General features: G+C 41.5%; 1 protein-coding gene across 1 annotated transcript in view; it reads left to right on the forward strand.

The window, feature by feature from the left end:
• map3k5 (mitogen-activated protein kinase kinase kinase 5) overlaps window positions 1-19,146 on the forward strand; it is a 79,278-nt gene that overhangs the window by 13,736 nt on the left and 46,396 nt on the right. The window contains exons 2-4 of the mRNA XM_028604781.1: window positions 6,403-6,542; window positions 9,718-9,741; window positions 16,942-17,135. Coding sequence (XP_028460582.1) covers window positions 6,403-6,542; window positions 9,718-9,741; window positions 16,942-17,135 — 358 coding nt within the window. The remainder of the gene's footprint in view (window positions 1-6,402; window positions 6,543-9,717; window positions 9,742-16,941; window positions 17,136-19,146) is intronic.

The raw sequence follows: 19,146 nt of genomic DNA on the forward strand, positions 1-19,146 counted from the left end.
ACAGCCTTCTGTCAACACTATGTTGGCAGGTCTGCTGTTACATTGGCATGCACTCAGCTCTGCTGTTGAATTGGTAAGCAATCACGACATCTAAACGCTCTCCAGAAAATATTCAGATGCTCTGCTGTTGAATCAGGGAAAATGCACTGTCTCTATGACAGTTCCCATTTTTGTGCCGTTTGTTCCCGTAAATTCAAGATTGTTGTTCCTAATGTGGCAAGAAGCCCATCATGACTCTGCTGGCAGATCTTAAAACAAATTTTAGATGTACCGTGTACCAGAGCAACATTCTGTTGGCATGTATTCATAACATGGTTACGGTGCCTAGAAGTGTAAAGCATTTCCTCCTTTGGTTTGTTTAATCCTATAGTCAAATGTTTGTTAGGATTATGTTCTTAGTCATTTCAAATACAATGACGTTTATTAGGACTGAGCATATTATGAACTAACTCCAAAATGCAGTGTTTGTTCTATGAGGAGATACATATTTAACTAAGGCACTAAGTAAGAATTGTTTTCATTGTTGATTATTTCTTGAAGGAGCCCAAAGTGACAATCATATGGGGCGATTCTAGGATCCGACCTTTAGGGGGGCTCAGCCCCCAAGGAGAATGTGACACAGATGTAGTTCATGCAAAAGTAACTTCATTAGCCGATAATCTCTGACCTCAACCACCTCCGATTGGCCAAAACAATGTTTCTGTTTAAGATCCCATGGCATGAAAATTTCCCTTCATGAGGTTTTTTAACATTAATGTGCATTCCCCCAGCCTGCCTATGGTCCCCCAGTGGCTAGAAATGGTGAGAGGTGTAAACCGAGCCCTGGGTATCCTGCTCTGCCTTTGAGAAAATGAAAGCTCAGATGGGCCGATCTGGAATCTTCTCCTTATGAGGTCATAAGGAGCAAGGTTACCTCCCCTTTCTCTGCTTTGCCCACCCAGAGAATTTGGCCTGCCCATGAGAAAGAGAGAGACATCATGGCTTGAAAACAAGCAAAGCATGGCAGTTGGTCAAGGCCACACCCCCACCCTCCACCTTGCCCCCACCCCCTCCCCCCCTCCCCCTCTCCTCCTCAATAGCATTTAAAGCTATAGACACAGAAATGGCATCATTCATTACAGCAAGGTGTTCTTTCTGCTGGGCTTTTGGCCTGTAGCACCTCCAACGGTGCCTGTGGTAGACTGTGCATGGCAGGTCCTCTTCCCTGAGGCAGGCCTAGACCTTACCGCAAGGTTTTGCTGCAGGGTCTTCAGCTGGGGACCACCGCTCATTGACGTTTCGCCCCTTATCCCAGAACATCTCCTGGTGGCGGGGCAGTGAACAGGGACGTCTCCCTGACACCCCCTGCAGCAAAACCTAATTAGATGTTACTCCCCAAGTCTTGTCTCGTCGTTTCAGCCAGAGCCAGTGGCTTGCTTTCTCCGCTTCCTCAGAGAGCTCTTTGGTGATCTGCTCAGTGTGGCTCCACGTAGTCCCAGGTCCTTGAGCAGACGTGATGTTGATCTGACAGAACATGCTGGAGTGAAGCATTGATGGTTCCGCAGAGGTCACAGGATTGCTGTGTTCCAAGCCACTGATGGAGGTTTTTAGGGCTCGGGAGGGTGTCGTACGTTGCCCTAATGAGGAAACTGAGCCGAGCCTGTGGCAGTTTCCAGAACTCTGCCCAGCTGATTGCTCGGCTCGCGACACCCTCCCAAGTTGTCCACCGCCCCTGCTGCCCCTGTGCCACGGACCTCACTCTGAGCTCCTCCTGCTCAATCCTGGTGACCTCTGCAACAACAAGATCCTTCCTCTCCTTCCTGCTTGCCTTTGACCAAAGGATGGGTGGATTGTTCCATCCGAGGCCTGCCCGCCCTGTCTGTACCATGCCCACGACTTGTTGATGTTGCAGTCTTCCCATAACTTTCTGCACCTCCTCCTTGGCCCTCCATTTCCTTCCAGTTTCAACTCTGGCGCTTGCATCAGCCACAGCCCTGTCGGAGGAGTCCCTTAACTCCATCACCAGCCTTGCCTTCTCCTGCCTGTAGCCCAAGGTGATGGATTTCAGGGGTAGCTGCAGTGAATTCCATCCATACAGGCCAGCAGCTGAGAAGCACCGTGGTAGGCCGAGCCATCTGCGGATTAAGGAGTTGGCTTTTGCCTCCATCCGGCTTACGGCTGATGAGGTGACTTCGCACAGCTTCAGAGGCCACATCACCCTTGAGTACAAGGTGAAGTGATAACACCACACCTTATACTTTCCAGGTAGCTGGCTTGCGTCAATCTTGGACAGGCCTTCTGAAAGCTGTCGGAGGATGATTTTCCCCATATCCTTGTCGGAGAGACCAGATGTATAAAGATAGAGGTTACCTCCCCTTTCTCTGCTTTGCCCACCCAGAGAATTTGGCCTGCCCATGAGAAAGAGAGAGACATCACGGCTTGAAAACAAGCAAAGCATGGCAGTTGGTCAAGGCCACACCCCGAATGAATGTGAGCAACTTCAACTAAATAATTTCCCTGAGGGGATCAATCAAGTATTCTGATTGATTGATTGATTGATTGATTGATTGATTGATTGATTGATTAATTGACTGACTGACTGATTAAGGTCTGGCATGTGTTCCTACTTCCTGGTTTTATAATATTATTGTTCAGTATGCGTGTATCTAGACTGAAACACACAATCCACACTGATGACATAGGCCACTAGTCAAGTGCTGTCAGCTCTCAGGGGCTTTATTGTGAGTACAAAGCACTTATGAGTTCTGCACTGATTGCTCCTGGCGAGTCTCTTGTCACTTGTGTCATGCCCTTTTCTTTCCATTATGTGCACGGCTGTGTTCCTTAATCATCACCTACCTATATTAGCCCTGCCCTATGACACCAAACATTGTCCTTAGCTCAGATGGATTCCTGTGAAGCAGGTGAGGTTGCCAAGCAAAGCAATACAGAATTACCCCACCCAAGTCATCGCTGCATTTTAAAATAAACACGACTGCAACCTTCTTTTTTGGTCAGAAATACAGCTCTGTTTTACTCTGCTGCCTTTAAATGGCCTGTTTGCATTCAAATCTCACTGAGATGTAATATTGATAGGGTCTCCCGCCAGCAGAGAAATGAGACAAGCTTATCTTTTATTCATCAGCCAACCCGCGCTGTCTGGATGTTGACATCCAGCACCTTGTTTGCAAAAAGTAAGAGCACCTAAGTACTCAGGATTGTTAAGGTTTGCGTTAAGGGTTGGTTTTGTGGACAAATAATATATCTGCTTAAGGTCCAGTTAACCCCAAAAGAGTCCAAGTGTCCTAATTTTTCCAAGCCAATCAGTCTTGCTTTGGACCCAGGTGATGGCCGAACATTCAATGAACATTGTGTGTGATTGTTGAGATATTAATAGAAATGCTTCACAGATATGGAAGTAACAAGTGTTGTTAAGCAATGGTCAGTGAGTGAGGATTAAGGTGTACTTTACCTCTCCATCTTATACGTCAGAAAGTGAAACCTAATGTGCACTCAATCACATAGCAGACATCGTGATGTGAAGATACTGGCTGCTCAAGAGCAAAAACCCTTTTGATATTCTGCATCACTGCACAGAGCCGCAGAGCTTAATATCCCGCATATCCTGTCCTCTGCCTGCTTGACAGAAATGGAAATGTTTGAAAAGGCTGTTTTCTAAAGCTCATGTGGAGGAAGGGATTGATGATGAAAACCTCTGAGGCCAGCAACAAGTACCTGCTTCCTGGATGAATTTACATGTGCTGATGATGAGTGCGGGGAGCTGCATGGCACCTCATCACTGACAAAAGCTCTCCACCGCTGCAACCGGCCAGACTCTGATGGACTTCTCTCTGCAGTGTTGTTGGAATGAATTAAAGTGACTGTTTGATGTTAACTGTGCATTCAAATTATGAGCATTCACATGGTTGCTTAATAGTATTAGAATATCTGAGAGAGAAAGTGGTTTTCACCATGCTGCCGGTGTTGCAGCCTAATGAATGCTGTTTGATGAGCACAGAGAGCTATCAGAGCTGTTTTAAAGCTGCATTAATAGATTCTTTTGGCCACTTGTGGGCAGGAAACTCTTGCTAACTCATGAGGGAAATATCTCATTATTATCTATCTTATGTTGCTAAATGCTCCATTATGTTTGCCAGCTAGTTGTTAACTGTGTCCCTCTGTTGTCTGGTGCTGGGGAGGAACAATGGGTTTATCAGTTTTTCTCACTTAAACAGGTGCCTGATACAGCAGGAAATGATGCGGTGAGAGTGAATCAAAACTTTTAAAGTAGCAGGCTGTTCTTCCTTGTTACTCTCACAATATATTGTCCCACTGTTTTTGTTCTGTCGAGCCTAAAATGAACAATAACGGAAATTGGTCAGAAAAGAGAAAGCTATCATCTGACTTGCTTGAGTGTGAACAAGTGCATATTTTAGAGCTAGCTTAAAACGACCCATAAGGGGTAAAAGATCCACTTGGCTGGATCAGAGTTTCATCGCTCCTAATCTCCATGTAATGTGTTTGTTGACACAGAGAGGTGGAGGGTTGGGAAACAGATGAAATACCAGGGTGCGGCGTTATCTCTGTGTCTCGCTGAGCTACTATGTCATTACTGGAGTGCAGCCACCGGGCTGTTTTTGTTGTTATCAGTGTCTCGGGGCGGTCTCAGGACAGCGTGTACCACCCCACCTCATGTGTGGGCCTCCATAACACTGGCGTCCTTATTCTACGGCTTTTGTGCGAGTGTGTATTGCCACATACATATCATAATGCCATATCAATGCAAGAACTGAGGGATTTTATGCTGTTGGCAGGGTCAAATGTATTTGTACGTTATAGTTCAGTTCAACAGCACACCTATGAATGAGCTCTTTGGTAACATGGCAGTCTGTTATGTAGGGCTGCTCGATTATTATTGTTACTGTAAAAACAGTCTTAAAATGTAATTTCCCCTTCTTCTAATGGGAAGAATCATAATCACAATTATTTTGGTCGATATTAAAATCAGGATTATTTAACACAATTGCTCATTCACTTTATTGAACTTAAAAAAAAAAAACGGTTAAACAAATCAACAGTGAAAACAGCTTGAACAGTCAAATTTCCCTTAATACTTTTCCCGTTTGAACTTTTGTTTTTTCTTTCAGAACGCACACAAAAAGAATTTACTTCCAAAACATAATGTGCAAAATAATAGTTTTTTGCAAATACATAGTTTTTTGTGATCTTTAGGAGCCAAAATCATAATTGCGAATACAATTCGATTAATTGCACAGCCCTAGTTTAATGCCACATACATATCATAATGCCATATCAATGCAACCTCGAGGTATTTAATGCTGTGGGCAGTGTCAAATGGTATTTGTATATTATGGTTCCATTCAACAGCACACCTATGATTAAGCTCTTTGGTAACACAACAGTCTGTTATGCTTGTAAAAGCCCTTGGTTCAAGGCTGGGAACTCTCTGCCCCTTCAGCAGAAGCTGTAGTCCCCGCTGGTTTGAGTGACACTATTGATCCAGATCATATGCTTGAGTCCAGCTGGGGTCAGTGTGGTATTGACTGTATTTGTATTCATAGATAGAGTTGAAAAGATGGGGTCACACCACCTTCCATCAAATCTGTTTTTCAAGAGTGTGCTTCTGAGTTAGCTCCACTTGTTTCTCTGACACCAGAGTCTACACCAGACTGCTGTGAACAACACCACCTGTAACAACCTGTAGTGTGTGATACTGACACACACATGATGTGGCTTTAAATCTGTGCATTAACCTTTGAGCTCAGTGTCAGTCATTGTTGGCTCAAATGAAAGCCAGATATCAAGTGTTGGCGAAGTCTCTGATATGATGCAGGCTTTACATTATGTAGTATTGGACAGTTGCCAATAATGAAAAATGTACAAGCTTGTAACTCATGATTGTGCAGGATCAGAGTTGAGCAGCAATGGCACACTTTATACCTGAACTGCTTCTTAAATGGATTGCTAAATCGTTTAATTATTTAAGCAACAACACTGCTACTTTTTTATTGACTCTACACGAAAATGTGTTGCTGTTTTATGTGTTGTCCCCCCCTAAAAATATCAATTAAAGCAACACTATGTAACTTTTCCCGCTTTGGTCCCCCCCCAGGTTGTCTCATTGGAACTACAGCTGCAGCTAAAAGTTACATAATGTTGCTTTAAACCACGCTGTGTATTGTAAATAATATACACTTCAAATAAATGCTGCAGCGTACAATGATATCTTAAACAATATTGTACTTCCAACGTGGCAGCAGTTTGGAAAAGGCCCTTTCCTGTTTGAACATGACAATGCTCCTGTGAACAAAGCCAGGTCCTGGAACACTTTTAATCCAAGTATTAAGTTAGAGAGATACACTGACACCTAACAACACACCTGTGCCTGTCTCTTTCTGTCAGACATCGCCGTGGTGGAGATGACGGATGCCTTTCGCCAGCCCTCGCTCTTCTACCACCTGGGAGTCCGAGAGAGCTTCAGCATGGCCAACAACATCATCCTGTACTGCGACACTAACTCCGACTCCCTCCAGTCTCTGCAGGTACAGTAAGCCGTCACCGTGAACAGAAACCAGGACAATCCTGCCGTCATCACTTTAACACATGAACCAGACAATAACTGTGGTTCACAAAGGTGGTGATTAAAGGCTATATTTAGGAGGAGGCAGGGAGGGACAGGGGATTGACAGAAATGTGATTTGCTGTCAGCGGCACATAAATGCATTAATAATTTGATGGAAGGGAAATGCATTTATAAAAACCTTTTGAAAGTCAGCGATGGTCGTGATGGTGTTTCTGCTCTGCACTTCAGGGATCACCTGTCAGTCAATGTGTCCAGTACTGTGATGTCTTTTTTTTTTTGTAGTATTTTATTTCTTTTTTTTAAGTTATGTACTGTATCTTTAGGTACTTTATAATATGCACTAAGGAGGTTTTAATTCCAGTCCTGATGTTTTCTAGCTGGAAAATTCCGATGAATGTTCCGATGAATGTTACGGTTACAGACTTCAGTAAAGTTTGGTGGGAAGTTAAGTCGCCGCCCCAAAAACAGGTAGACATTCCAGGCATGGGTCCGGGTTTTGAAGGATTGCTCATCATTGAAATATCATCTACACTACTGCACTTTTGAAACAACAAAGTTAGGGTATTGTGCACTCTCGGTGGAGGTGCTCAACTTGATAACATGAGTAATGATCATCACCAGAATATCATTACTCATGTTATCAAGTTTTTTTTCTTTTTAGTGGAGGTGGGCCGCCTCCTTCTGTAACAAAGACCACCTCCGCTAAATGTATAAAAGATGATACACTGTTATGAAATAAACAGCAACCTTCAAGGAAAAGAGCAGAGGCACTGCTCTGTTATCTCAGTCTGCAATGGAGAGTGTCACATCTTTATTCATATTAAAACATCAGATTGTTACTTTAACTATGACCCAGAATAAAGAGAGGAGTTTTGGCTGAGTCAGCATACTGTATGACAACAGTGCAAGTCTCTTGTAGCTCCCGTGTAGCAGATGAGATGCAGTTCACACTGTCTGACGCCCAAGCTGAACACATGTAAAGCGCCTGCTGTCAGCGACTTTTAGCAGAGGAACACTGAAGCCTTTATTTTAGGTGTTCTGTGTGGTGAGAGGGGTATTATGGCAACACGCAACCACACTGTGCAGTCAACATATAGTACTATACAGCCTCCAGTGCACATTAAATGCAGAAGTCAAGATAAACATGTCATTAAAAACCTAATGCACAGTCTCCGCTCTATTATTTCTGCTTTTATAGTTAAAAATAGATTTTGGATGGCCTGCCCTAATGCAGACTAGTACCTATTAGGAGTTCCTGTGGTTTGCTGTGGTGCCCGCCCGCCTGGCTGGGCATTTGGCTAGCTGCTCCCAACCCTGCCTGAAAAGACCACTTCTCTCTGGTGGTTTCCTCTGATCTCTATCGGGCTGCTAAATTGTTTCAAAGGGGGACGTTTTAATCTCAGGAATTACTGTATCTTTAAATACTGGAGCTTTTTATTTATATATATATATATATATATATATATATATATATATATATATATATATATATATATATATATATATATATATATATATAAATATATAAATCAAGATTCTAAAGATACCATTGTGTACTCCCATGCTGCTCTTGCTTCTTTTCACGCTGCCTCTTTTCCCCTGAAGAATACAAGTGGTCTCACTGTTCAAGCAGGTACAGTTTATTCATTAATAAAATAAGACTGGAACTAAATGATTTTCTTCATATACAAGAAGAAAGCCACTTACTTCCAGTTGGAAGTACTTGTGTGGATACATGTTTCTTTTTCAGATTTATTTTAAAGCACCGCCAACATGAGGAAGATATCCTAATTGATTCGGACTGTAACACCACACCTAAAGGGCATCACAGCAATGCATGAAAAGTGAATGTGATGGGGATATTATGCAAACGCCCATTCATTTTTACCAACAGGCAGATATGAGTAAATCTTTTCTCCGTTTAATGTTAGTGAAGTGAAATGACTACTTCCTTCCTTTTTTTAGTAGCTCGGCTCATCCGCTTTAGCTAGTGTGTGATGAGATGACTAGCACCAAAATCATCTCTGTCTGTGCTTAAAATGTGTGTGGTGCAAGTATGTGAAATTAAAGCTGGCAATCTCTATAATCCCAGAGTTGGTTCATTTTAAATTGCTCATATTATGCTTTTTCCCTTTCCTTTATTGTGTTATATATCTTTTTGTGCACGTTATAGGTTTACAAAGTGAAAAAGCCCAAAGTCCACCCCAGAGGGACTTAACATCTTCGAGAGAAAACACTGTTCACAAACAGCTCTATTGTAGTCCAGCCTTTACTTCCATGACAAACGTGCATCACTTTGTAACACACGTTATAATGCTCGCCTAGCTGCTAGCGTGGCACGCCCTCATACTCTGCAACTGACTAGCTAGCAGTACTTACTGCGCATGTGCGACTCCCAACAAAGATAGGAACAGAAGTCAGATGTCTCACTCTGTAGCTAAAACGGAGAGCTCAGCACACAGGGTGAAAAGAGGAGCTGCAGCAATGTGCAGTACAACAAATATATGGTGTTTTCTGAAAATTAAACCACATAAACCTATTCTGGTACAAACTCTAAATACAATTATGAACCTGAAAATGAGCATAATATGAACACTTTAAAGCAACTTGTTTAAAAGACGGGTAAAACGGATGCAAAATGTTACTATACTAAGTAATCACTTCCAAGTGCTGAATACCTGACTTTCTGCAAGACAAAAGACCTCTGTGTGCTTTAGAGAACTACATTAATCATTTTCATTGTAAGCAAAGCCTCTATGCCTAACAACAAACAACATTTGCAAAACCTTTTTTAAATGTTGTGAAACCTCAAGCTGTCTGTTACAGCTTGTGGTCTTCTCTTATTTTATTGGTGCATGTCTACCCCTCGCGGCGCATTCATGGCACCAACTGTTACTCCATAATGTGGTTTATAGAGTCACAGCTTTTAACCAGAAATGTTCATCAGATATTGGACAAGCAGCTATCTTAATAAAACGTTACCGTCTCGGGTATGATGTATGAATTTTAGTGGAACCGATATGTATCCTATTGTTATATTCAGTAACACAGTGTCCAAAACAAAATTGGACAAAGAAATTGGAGAAATGTTCTTTTGTTATCTCTGAACATATTTTTCTTTTTTCTTCTTTCAGGAGATCATTTGCCAGAAGAACACTGTAAGTGCACAAAGCAATTTTTTTTTTCCTCGCCTTTGCCTTTCACACTCTACTCAGCCATTGCTCGTTTAGGGAGCACAGTGTCTAACACATTATGTTTCTCTCTTTGGTGTTTATGAAGCTTTTCTCCTTAGCAGTACACTTTTGTTTAGAGGCTGTGATAAATGTTTCACACGGAAATATAAAAATGAAAACATCTTCCATTTTCAAGACGTTTTTTTTTTCTCCGATGACAGCGGTTTCTCATGTTGACTGTAAGTGAACATGAGCTTGATCTGCATAAAAAGGTTCAAGCATTTTGACAATTTGCCTTGCAAAAACGGCAGCATTCAAATGAGGTGCTGCTTTAAAGCTAAGGAAATCCTGTTCCTTACTGATTCACCCACTGAAACACATTGGGTGTATATATATATATATATATATATATATATATATATATATATATATATATATATATATATTTTTTTTTTAGTAAAGCCAATGCAAGTGTACTATAGTAGTTTTCAGTTGGAGATGTGCATTGTTTTACTATTGTGGCTATGAGTAGTATGTGCTGAATACAACATGTAGAGGACAAAGCCAATAGTGTTGTCATTATAAACCACCTATAACTGTAACCCTGTTACAGTATAGTATAGAAAACAGGGATCCTAAAAAAAGGTTTATGATAAATCTAATAATTATTTCTTTCAGTTGTTGGCAGTTTAGATTATAAAATGTAAGAGAATGGAAAAAGTACTTCCTTAAACTCAAGGTGATGTCTTTAAATTGCCTGTTTTGTCCAACTTCAAAAAATAATTGAAGTTACAGTGTTATAACAAAAGAAAAGCCGCAAATCCTCCCATTTGAGAAGCTGCAAGTAACAAATGTTCGCCATTTCTGCTCTACAGATATCGCTTATCAAAATTGATGTTTAATTTTCTAATTGAACAATTGACTAAATCAACTCTCGAACAAAGATTAAGACAGAAGCAGAAGACTGATTAGCGTCCAGGAGTTATTGTTCAGGACTGAGATGAAAGGCTTAGCTCTCCTAAGTGACTTTTCAGAGTGGAGGGAGGTAGCGCTGTGTGCTGCGTGAACCATACTGATCTCCGACAACTCGTACCGTGTGCAGAGAGCTGATTATCACTCACAGTGTGAGAGTGTGAGCTCAATGATCCCCCCTATGTGCACTCACTGTCTTTGTTCTCTCTCTTTCTTGCTCCTATTAAGGCACTTCACTGCCCTCTGCACTGGTGCATGTGCTTTTAGCTTGCCCTCTTTGCTGGTAAAAGTGCACTTAAAGTGTAATATCGGCAGAGTTTTTTTTTACATTTCCCATCCCTTTGAAGGTATTGTAGCTGTTTTCTCTGCATGTGCAGTTTATTTTTTACATCAGTTTTTAATCAATTTCCATTCCAATTGAAGTACTAAACCTTTTCAGTTTAAAATACATTTTGAACATTGTATTAATCAAACAAGTTCACGCTGCCACTTTGCTCGTTTGAAAGCCATGATGTCTCTCTCTCTCTCATGGGCGGGCCAAATTCTCTGGGCGGGCAAAGCAGAGAAAGGGGAGGTAACCTTGCTCCTTATGACCTCATAAGGAGAAGATTCCTGATCGGTCCATCTGAGCTTTCATTTTCTCAAAGGCAGAGCAGGATACCCAGGGCTCGGTTTACACCTATCACCATTTCTAGCCACTGGGGGGACCATAGGCAGGCTGATGCGCTCATCTGTTGACATTTCCGAATGCCTTCCTACAGTTGCTTAATAAAAAAGGGCTTTCCACACAAACAAACGTAGCCTACATGTGTCATTAGTATTAGGGAAAAAAAAAGATATTTTAACTGTGTCGGGCTCGGACACAAATTTCTTAATACCTGTCGGGCTCGGGCCGGGTTCGGTCATGGCTCTGTCAGACCGCGGGCCGGCTCGGACAGAAAAATTCGGCCCGATCCGGACTCTGGTGGGCATCACCAATGGGCCGACATGAATGTATGAAATCATCACGGTTTAGCCTACTATGCCATGATATGATATCAAGGGCGTTGTATTGAATCAACAGCCACGTGCAATTTATCTAGCAGGTGAAGGTGAAACTAAAAATGTGCCAGAACTATAGACTAATACAGGCTTAAATGAACTGACAATATAAGTTAGGCTATACGACTTACAGTTCTCAAGGATGCACACATGCCATCTCAACCGGGTCCTTTTCTCTGAGTGGCACGCGTGCCCACTGGCGTTGTGAAGCGCGTGTCCGCGCTATTCTGCGACTCTCTAACAATCACTGCTGATTGACGGCTTTTTTCTGATACCGTGGAGGAAGAAATGGCGGACCGCCATTCGCCAATCAACATAGAGGAAACACTGTCTGTCAAGTCAACACACAAGCCAAAGCATGACACTTCAGCCTGCTGTAGTCTGCTCTAAACATTACACTCAAATTGTACGATTAGCCCCTAAAATTAGAAACCTATTCATTTCTGTGAGCAACCTAGATTATATATAGACACTGTTTATTTCTAAATTAGAGAGAAGGCAAGGACAGGCATGCTAACCCCTGCCCTGTTTTTTAACTGTTGCACGTTCTCGAATATTCCTATGTCTACATACATGATATAATGCTAAAAGACATCCCTGGCAAAAAAAGTTACCCTCCTCACCAGTTAATGATTTGTGTATAAGACATGTACATAATTAGCTTCATTGTACTTGTGTTGCAGGGTGAAGCTCAGTTTCCTTATCATTACAGTACTGTATTACAGATACAAATGTATTTAAAATGTTATTGTATACTGTAGAAGAACATATTTGGGCAGCAACACAGCGGTTAGATTTGGCCTTGGTATACTATTTTCTAAAAGTGTGTCACTTTTACATGAGAAAGAGGCAAGATTTGTTTGGAAAATGTAACCCTATGTAACAAGTTTGGCCGAGGTCGCTGCAGTTTAAACTCCTACAAACCAGATGAGCGAGACACAAAGGCGCTAACGCGCTAAACGTGCCTCTCAACTCTGATATAGTAGCATCTTTCCCATGGACCTCAACTTCTAACTTGTAATCCCACAAAATAATGTAGTAAGTTAGTGAGGTTCTACTTTGCTTTGTTAGTAACTGAGCCATTTTCACATACTGGAACTTTGGTCATAAACAACAGAGTCTCTTGCCATTCCTTGAATTTGACGATTTCTGCGTCGGCCCTTACTAAAGTTTTCCGAATGTTGTTGTCTCTCCAGTTAGACATGTTCGTTGTCGTCGTTGTGTAAATCACCGTTCTTCCTCACCTTTGGATGTTTGTTTTCTTCGGTTTTCGCAAACCAATAAAAATGTCATCAACACGCCCGCTCTCACACTTTGTAATTTAATCGGAGATTACACGGATGTTGTGCTAGGGAGCAGCTATTTCTGATCCAACTGATTCAGACATTTGCGTTCTCACATACAGCTCCTCCAGGTAATGTCTAGATAATTTCAGGTTTGCAGTGCATGTGTTAAAGGGACTTAGGTAACTACTGTAGCTAGTCAGCCGGGCATGCAAACATTTGATAAATACACTCTTTAATGCATTCCTTACTATTTTGATCTTGTGTTTTTGCTTTTGGCAAGGCTAGAAGACATAATCTTCCAAGGTCTTGAGATACTGAGTGAGACTCTCACCAGAGATCCACTTCAACATTTGGAGAAATCCAAAAGCCTGACAGACCTGCTGTGCCTAGTCACGTTTACACAACCATGATTGGACAATCGCTGTTGTTTGGGGGTGGGGTGTAGCCAACAGTCAGTTGGCCTTTAACTACAGTAAGGCTACTCTGTGCTGATGCAAATGCATTTAATATCTGTCATTTAAACAAATATCTTAAAATATCAGATGTAAATGTATTTGCTTATCCTCTGCTGTTACAAAAGCATGTTTTGCTAATTGTATTTAACTACCCACCATGATAGTGGAAATTCAGGTAATTAGCCTCTGTTGGAGTCTATCCAATTGCTGTAATTACAAGCACATTGCTTTGTCTGTGTTGGCTGACTGTAGCTACCCACAGACTTGATTAAAAATCTGCTGCTCACCGGTACAAACTGGAGGAGACCAATAGTGGTTATTAGTCATGATGACATTGACAATTTCCTCAACGGGTTAATAACAGTTGGAACAGTCATATACTGTAAATTAAGTACTAACATCAAGTTGTGGTCGGCTCTTTGTTTGCCTCCGTGTAGGTGGAAGAGTAGGCATTCAGCTACAACCCTCCTGTAACTGAAAATGGACAGATGGACCATCGACAAAGGCTAACAAGCCAGATGACTCACTCGCTGAACAACTGACTCACTCTCAGTCACATTCACCAGATTCCCCGTGAGCTAGTCCCGTCTCATGTGTTTCACTCGCACTTGTTACCTGTGAGCGACTAGCGGAGGTTAGCTCAGAACGACCTGCAGCCACTTTGACATATGCATCAGCCTGTAAAAACAAACCTGTCATGCGATCCCCGCGAATCTTACACACACGGAGCAGCTAAATATAGCGTCAGGATATGCAACCTGTCTGGTTACGCCCAACAGAAATAGGGGTCACATGTTTATTTATGAAAGGCATGCACCGCCGCTGCAGCAACCGGTGATGTTATGAACCGCTGTTGCACAGGAGGAAGCCGTTTTCTGCAGGTGGCTTTCATTGCTTCAATGCCGCACCTTCCTTTCACTTCCTTTTCTATGGCAGTGAGAGCGGTGCGTTTCCTCAAAGAGGCTGCATGGAAAGCTAAAACCATGACAGAATATTAAAGCCGTCAGGATGCAGCTGGGTAGCAGCCCATCCGCCTTCAGACGCTCTCATCTTCTGTTTCACCTCACATCTGACATTCTGGGAATAGATCTCCTTGAAAAGACCTCAGCTCTTTCTTGAGGATGTCAATAATGGATTTCCTGCCTGTCTCTCTCTTTCTCTCTGTCCTGTCTGCAAACACCACATGCACGTGTTTCCTCGTTGTTGATTCAGCAGTGGCAGGCCAACAGAAGCATCACGACCGGTGCTGAGAATAATGTGAAGTTTAAAACAAATACAGACACCGAATACAGACACTCTACCTCCAGACATAACCCAGATGTCAAAAATTAGGGCTGAGTAAACAAAGAAGAACACTTTTAGTGCTACAGCTGCAGCTAAAGCTGAAACAGAGAGAAAGGAAATTACTCCTGCATGCCACAGCTGCAGCAAATAACAAGGAAGAGCTTTGCTCTAGGTGAGCAGCGAGACTTTTGTTTCTGCTTGATTTTCGTGAGCACCGTGCTGCAAAGTGGAATTTGTAAGTGCACGGCTGTATGCGTTTGTGGTTGCAAGAAAGCAGCTCCTAATTGGACTGTCAGCACTGGTGCAGATCTCTCGTCCTGGCTGCTGCCTGTTTAGACTGGTTCAGTGAAGACAACGCAAAACAAACGCAACACAAACACTATTACCTGAAACGAACAGGGTAAAGAGCTCAGACTTCCTCCAGGCAATCTGCTTCCTCCCTAAACAATGTCATCTTTTACTTTACAGTGTCCATAAAACTGGTTGTAAAGACTGTTTGTTTGTTTGTTTGTTTGTTTGTTTGTTTGTTTGTTAAATAATTTAGATAAGGTAATCTTTTAAAGAAAGTTTGTACTTACTGTAAATGCACACCTTGCTACTTTAGGATACTTTTTAACTGCTTACGATACATTATACTCTTAAGTTTGGTTAATACTAGGGGTGTGACGAGACACTTACTCCACGAGACGAGACACATCACGAGATTGGGTTCACGAGAACGAGACGAGACGAGATTTTTAAAAAAAATTTGAAGAAATCCTCAATGATGAAATATATGAATGGAAAATAGTTTTTTTTATTCAACTGACCTTGGCTTCTTTGTAGAGGTTTGGGACTACAGTGCGAGTTAAATGCGCGCGTGATGGGATGACGTACCTCGTTTCCAGTGTGTGGAGGAGTCGCCGAAATCCAACATTTTCCACCACAGAAAATGGCCTCATATCAGCTGCAATGAAAACGCCTATGTCCCTCGTTATTGCCGTGGCTCTTGCACTTACCGGTGGCAGAGATGCAAAGGCTTTTAAAGTTGTTTGCCCTTTTAATGTTTTCGTCGCGGGTGCAGTAGTTAGTAGAGAGCTGTGGTGGTACTGTAAGTGTTTTTGCATAGTGCTAGTATTAGCCGCGGTATACGGCATTTTTTTCTTACAATGTTTACATATTGCGTTCGTCTTGTCTGTCACTCTTTCGCCGTTTATTATTTCCGCAGGAAAACCAAAATGTTGCCACACAAATGATTTAAAAGTGGCAGGGGGATCTTCAATAGTAATTTCACGCTCCATCACGCTGACATAACAATGCCTCACAAGACAACTTTTCACCTCAACGAGAAATCTTGTCACGTTTTAATCTCGCGAGATCTCGTAAAACGAGATCTCGTCACACCCTTAGTTAATACATATAATAGCTCAATATGCCCAATATTAGTTAAACTACAACCACAAAAGCTGCTTTTAAATAACCGCATAAGCATGTTGTTAGTCTTTAGTCTTTTTGTTATATCACATTATAATTTGCAAATGTACATGTTTAAAAAAAACTGCCCACGTGTGCCCTGGGCTTTAGATCAGCATGAGTGTGTTTAGTAGTACAACATGTGCTATCACAGAATGAATGTGTGGTTAAGTAATGTGTTGCATTGAAGAATAAAAAATCTTGACTTAGAAAGAGTAGTTGACAAAAAATCTATTTCTTAGCTATTCTGGGATTTTTGATCACATCACAAAATCTTAATCAGCAGATGGAGTTTAAGTATAAGGTCGATCAAGAATGAACTTTAAACCTGAAATTTTAAGCCAACATGAATGAGAAGTCCATCCTGTCTTGTCAACTAAAATGTCATCACATTGTCTACATACAGTAGTAGGCTAAATACTTTCATACCTTTTTGAAAAGAGGTGAAGATTTAAATACAGATTTTATGAAAAGCTACTGAATGTAGTTTTATTCTTTTTCCCTCTTCATTTAATCCAAGTATCAAGTTTGTTGGATTTTCCTAATGATACACCCACAATTGGCTAAAATATTGCTGATGCCTCTTTCACACCAAACCCACAATGTTATACAAAATGAGTCTTGTGCTGCTTAAATAATACTGATATATATATATATACTGCTCTTTTGCCAAACCGTGTCTCTTGTATCAACAGATGTGCTCAGCCAACTATGCCTTCATCCCGTACATGGTGACGCCTCACAACAAGGTGTACTGCTGTGAGGGCAGCCTGATGAAGGGACTGACGGAGCTGATGCAGCCCAGCTTCGAGATGCTGCTGGGGCCCATCTGCATGCCACTGCTCGACCGCTTCATCCAGCTGCTCAAAGTTTCACAGGGAAACTCCCAGTAAGTATACTGAAGCGTCTGAAGTCAGATTTCTGGCTCACTTTTGAGTGAACGTGTACAGTAGTAGGGTTAACGTTAGAGGGTTATTTCCCTACAATCATGAATGACCATGTTAAAGCTTTAGTGCGTAACTTTTTGATATTAATGAACGTCCGTCACATTCAAGCCGTCGCGAAATGAGTTACTATAAAGCTAATGAAGACTATCAGCTCCACACAACTCTCTGTATTTCTCAGTATGGCTACGTTCAGAAAATTGTGGCGTCCGGTGACTTTCCCGCGCCGAAACTCGAGTGAAGATAATTACCTCTTCTGAAGTGTCCATCATGTTTTTTTAATCCTCCGTGTCCTCCTTGGCTTCTAGCAACTGCGTGGAGGAGGGGGGGGGTTGGGGGCGGGGGGGTGTGGTGTCACTTTTCAGTTATTGTAAACTGGGAAACACTTTAACATTGAGAACAAAGCAATGGGTTTGAGGATGAGGAAGTGGAAGAAAGACTCTATTTAAAAGCTATTTCTGCAAACAACAAGTTCCTCTGAAGGAAATGTAATGCTGCAATCACGTGGTGTCTGAATAATCTGAAAAAATGAGTTCCCAACAAAGAAAATTCCCATTTGGGTTAATGGTATATGGTTTTTGCTTATGTAATTTGTAATATGGTATTAGGTTGTAACCGTTAGTTGCTGTCCACATACAGTGACCTAGATTAGTTAGAGAGGTTTATTTGTTAGCGGTGAGCCTGATAACAAGTCAGGTAAAGCAATATTTTAGTGGTTTTATGCAATATAATGTTAATGGTGCAGCAACAAGTCTGGGACAAAACCACTAATATAATGCTTTAAACTGGAAATAAATACTGAAAACGGCTATCAACCTGTTGCTCTAAGCAATACAATACAACACATCTTCTTTGTTGTTCTTTGTAAAGCTCATAAACACACCAAAGTCAGAGGAATAACTTCCCAACTCGGAGAATGCGACCATCCGAGGAGCACGTGAAAGCAACATGACATCGTTGCACTGTACATGTGAAATGCCCAAAACGTTTCTGTATATCTTTTAAGCAAAGGGAAAAAGGAAAAGCAATGTTCAACTGTTTTTTTTATTTTTGTATTATTATCACAGGACTGTTTCTCAGCAGAACAGGCCTTTTGTTTTATTATCCCACTCTTCCTATTTTTACTCGCAGTAATTATTTTATGTAGTACATCCCTCAACTTTGACTTGCGTGGTGATCTAGTTTTTTATTTTTTTTATTATTATTACATTTTACACAGCCTCAGTTGCTGGGGTAATATTTTAGGCATTCCTGCCAACACACGATGCAGCAGCCAGTTAGTTCTTGCTCAGCTCCAGGAATAGTGACTCAGGTTTTACAGGCACAGAAGAAAAACGTGCACTTTGATGAAGCTTTTGTCTCCTGCAGACCAACATGTGAAGTTATAACCAGTGAGCATAGCAAAGAGTTTTCAGCTCAGCCATCCCTGATATCGGAGTAGAATGCATTCTGTACATTGTGTAAACAAGCATGACATCTATTTATAATAGCTAACTTATTTATAGGAACCTACTAAGTATACATTAAATGTATTCTGCTTTATGGCACTGAGACCTGTGCTACCTTTACTTATCTTTACTGTTTGCTGATGCTGTGTTTTGGGCTGACATTGGCCTTCAATATCACCTTATTCCAATACAATTGGAGGTTTAATTTCAAGCTAATTTCATTTTAGTCGGCTAACTCACACGGAACAAATTTATTATGTGAATAAAGCGAGTCATTCATCACTCCAGTGACCATAATCTGCAGCAGATGATCGTCAGTGCATGGATCGCTGGGGATTTTAAGAGATACAATGAAAAAAGAAACCAAACGTCTCAAATATGTACAAGAACTTTTAACTGGGAAAAAGAATAGGATTCAAATCAGAAACTATGATTAAAGACAAATCAATCTTTGTTAAAGGCAAAATATGTGTCAAACTATTCTGAATCAAGTATTGTGGTGCTGCAG

The sequence above is a fragment of the Perca flavescens genome, chromosome 18 (assembly GCF_004354835.1).
Source record: "Perca flavescens isolate YP-PL-M2 chromosome 18, PFLA_1.0, whole genome shotgun sequence".
Taxonomy (NCBI): Eukaryota; Metazoa; Chordata; class Actinopteri; order Perciformes; family Percidae; genus Perca; species Perca flavescens.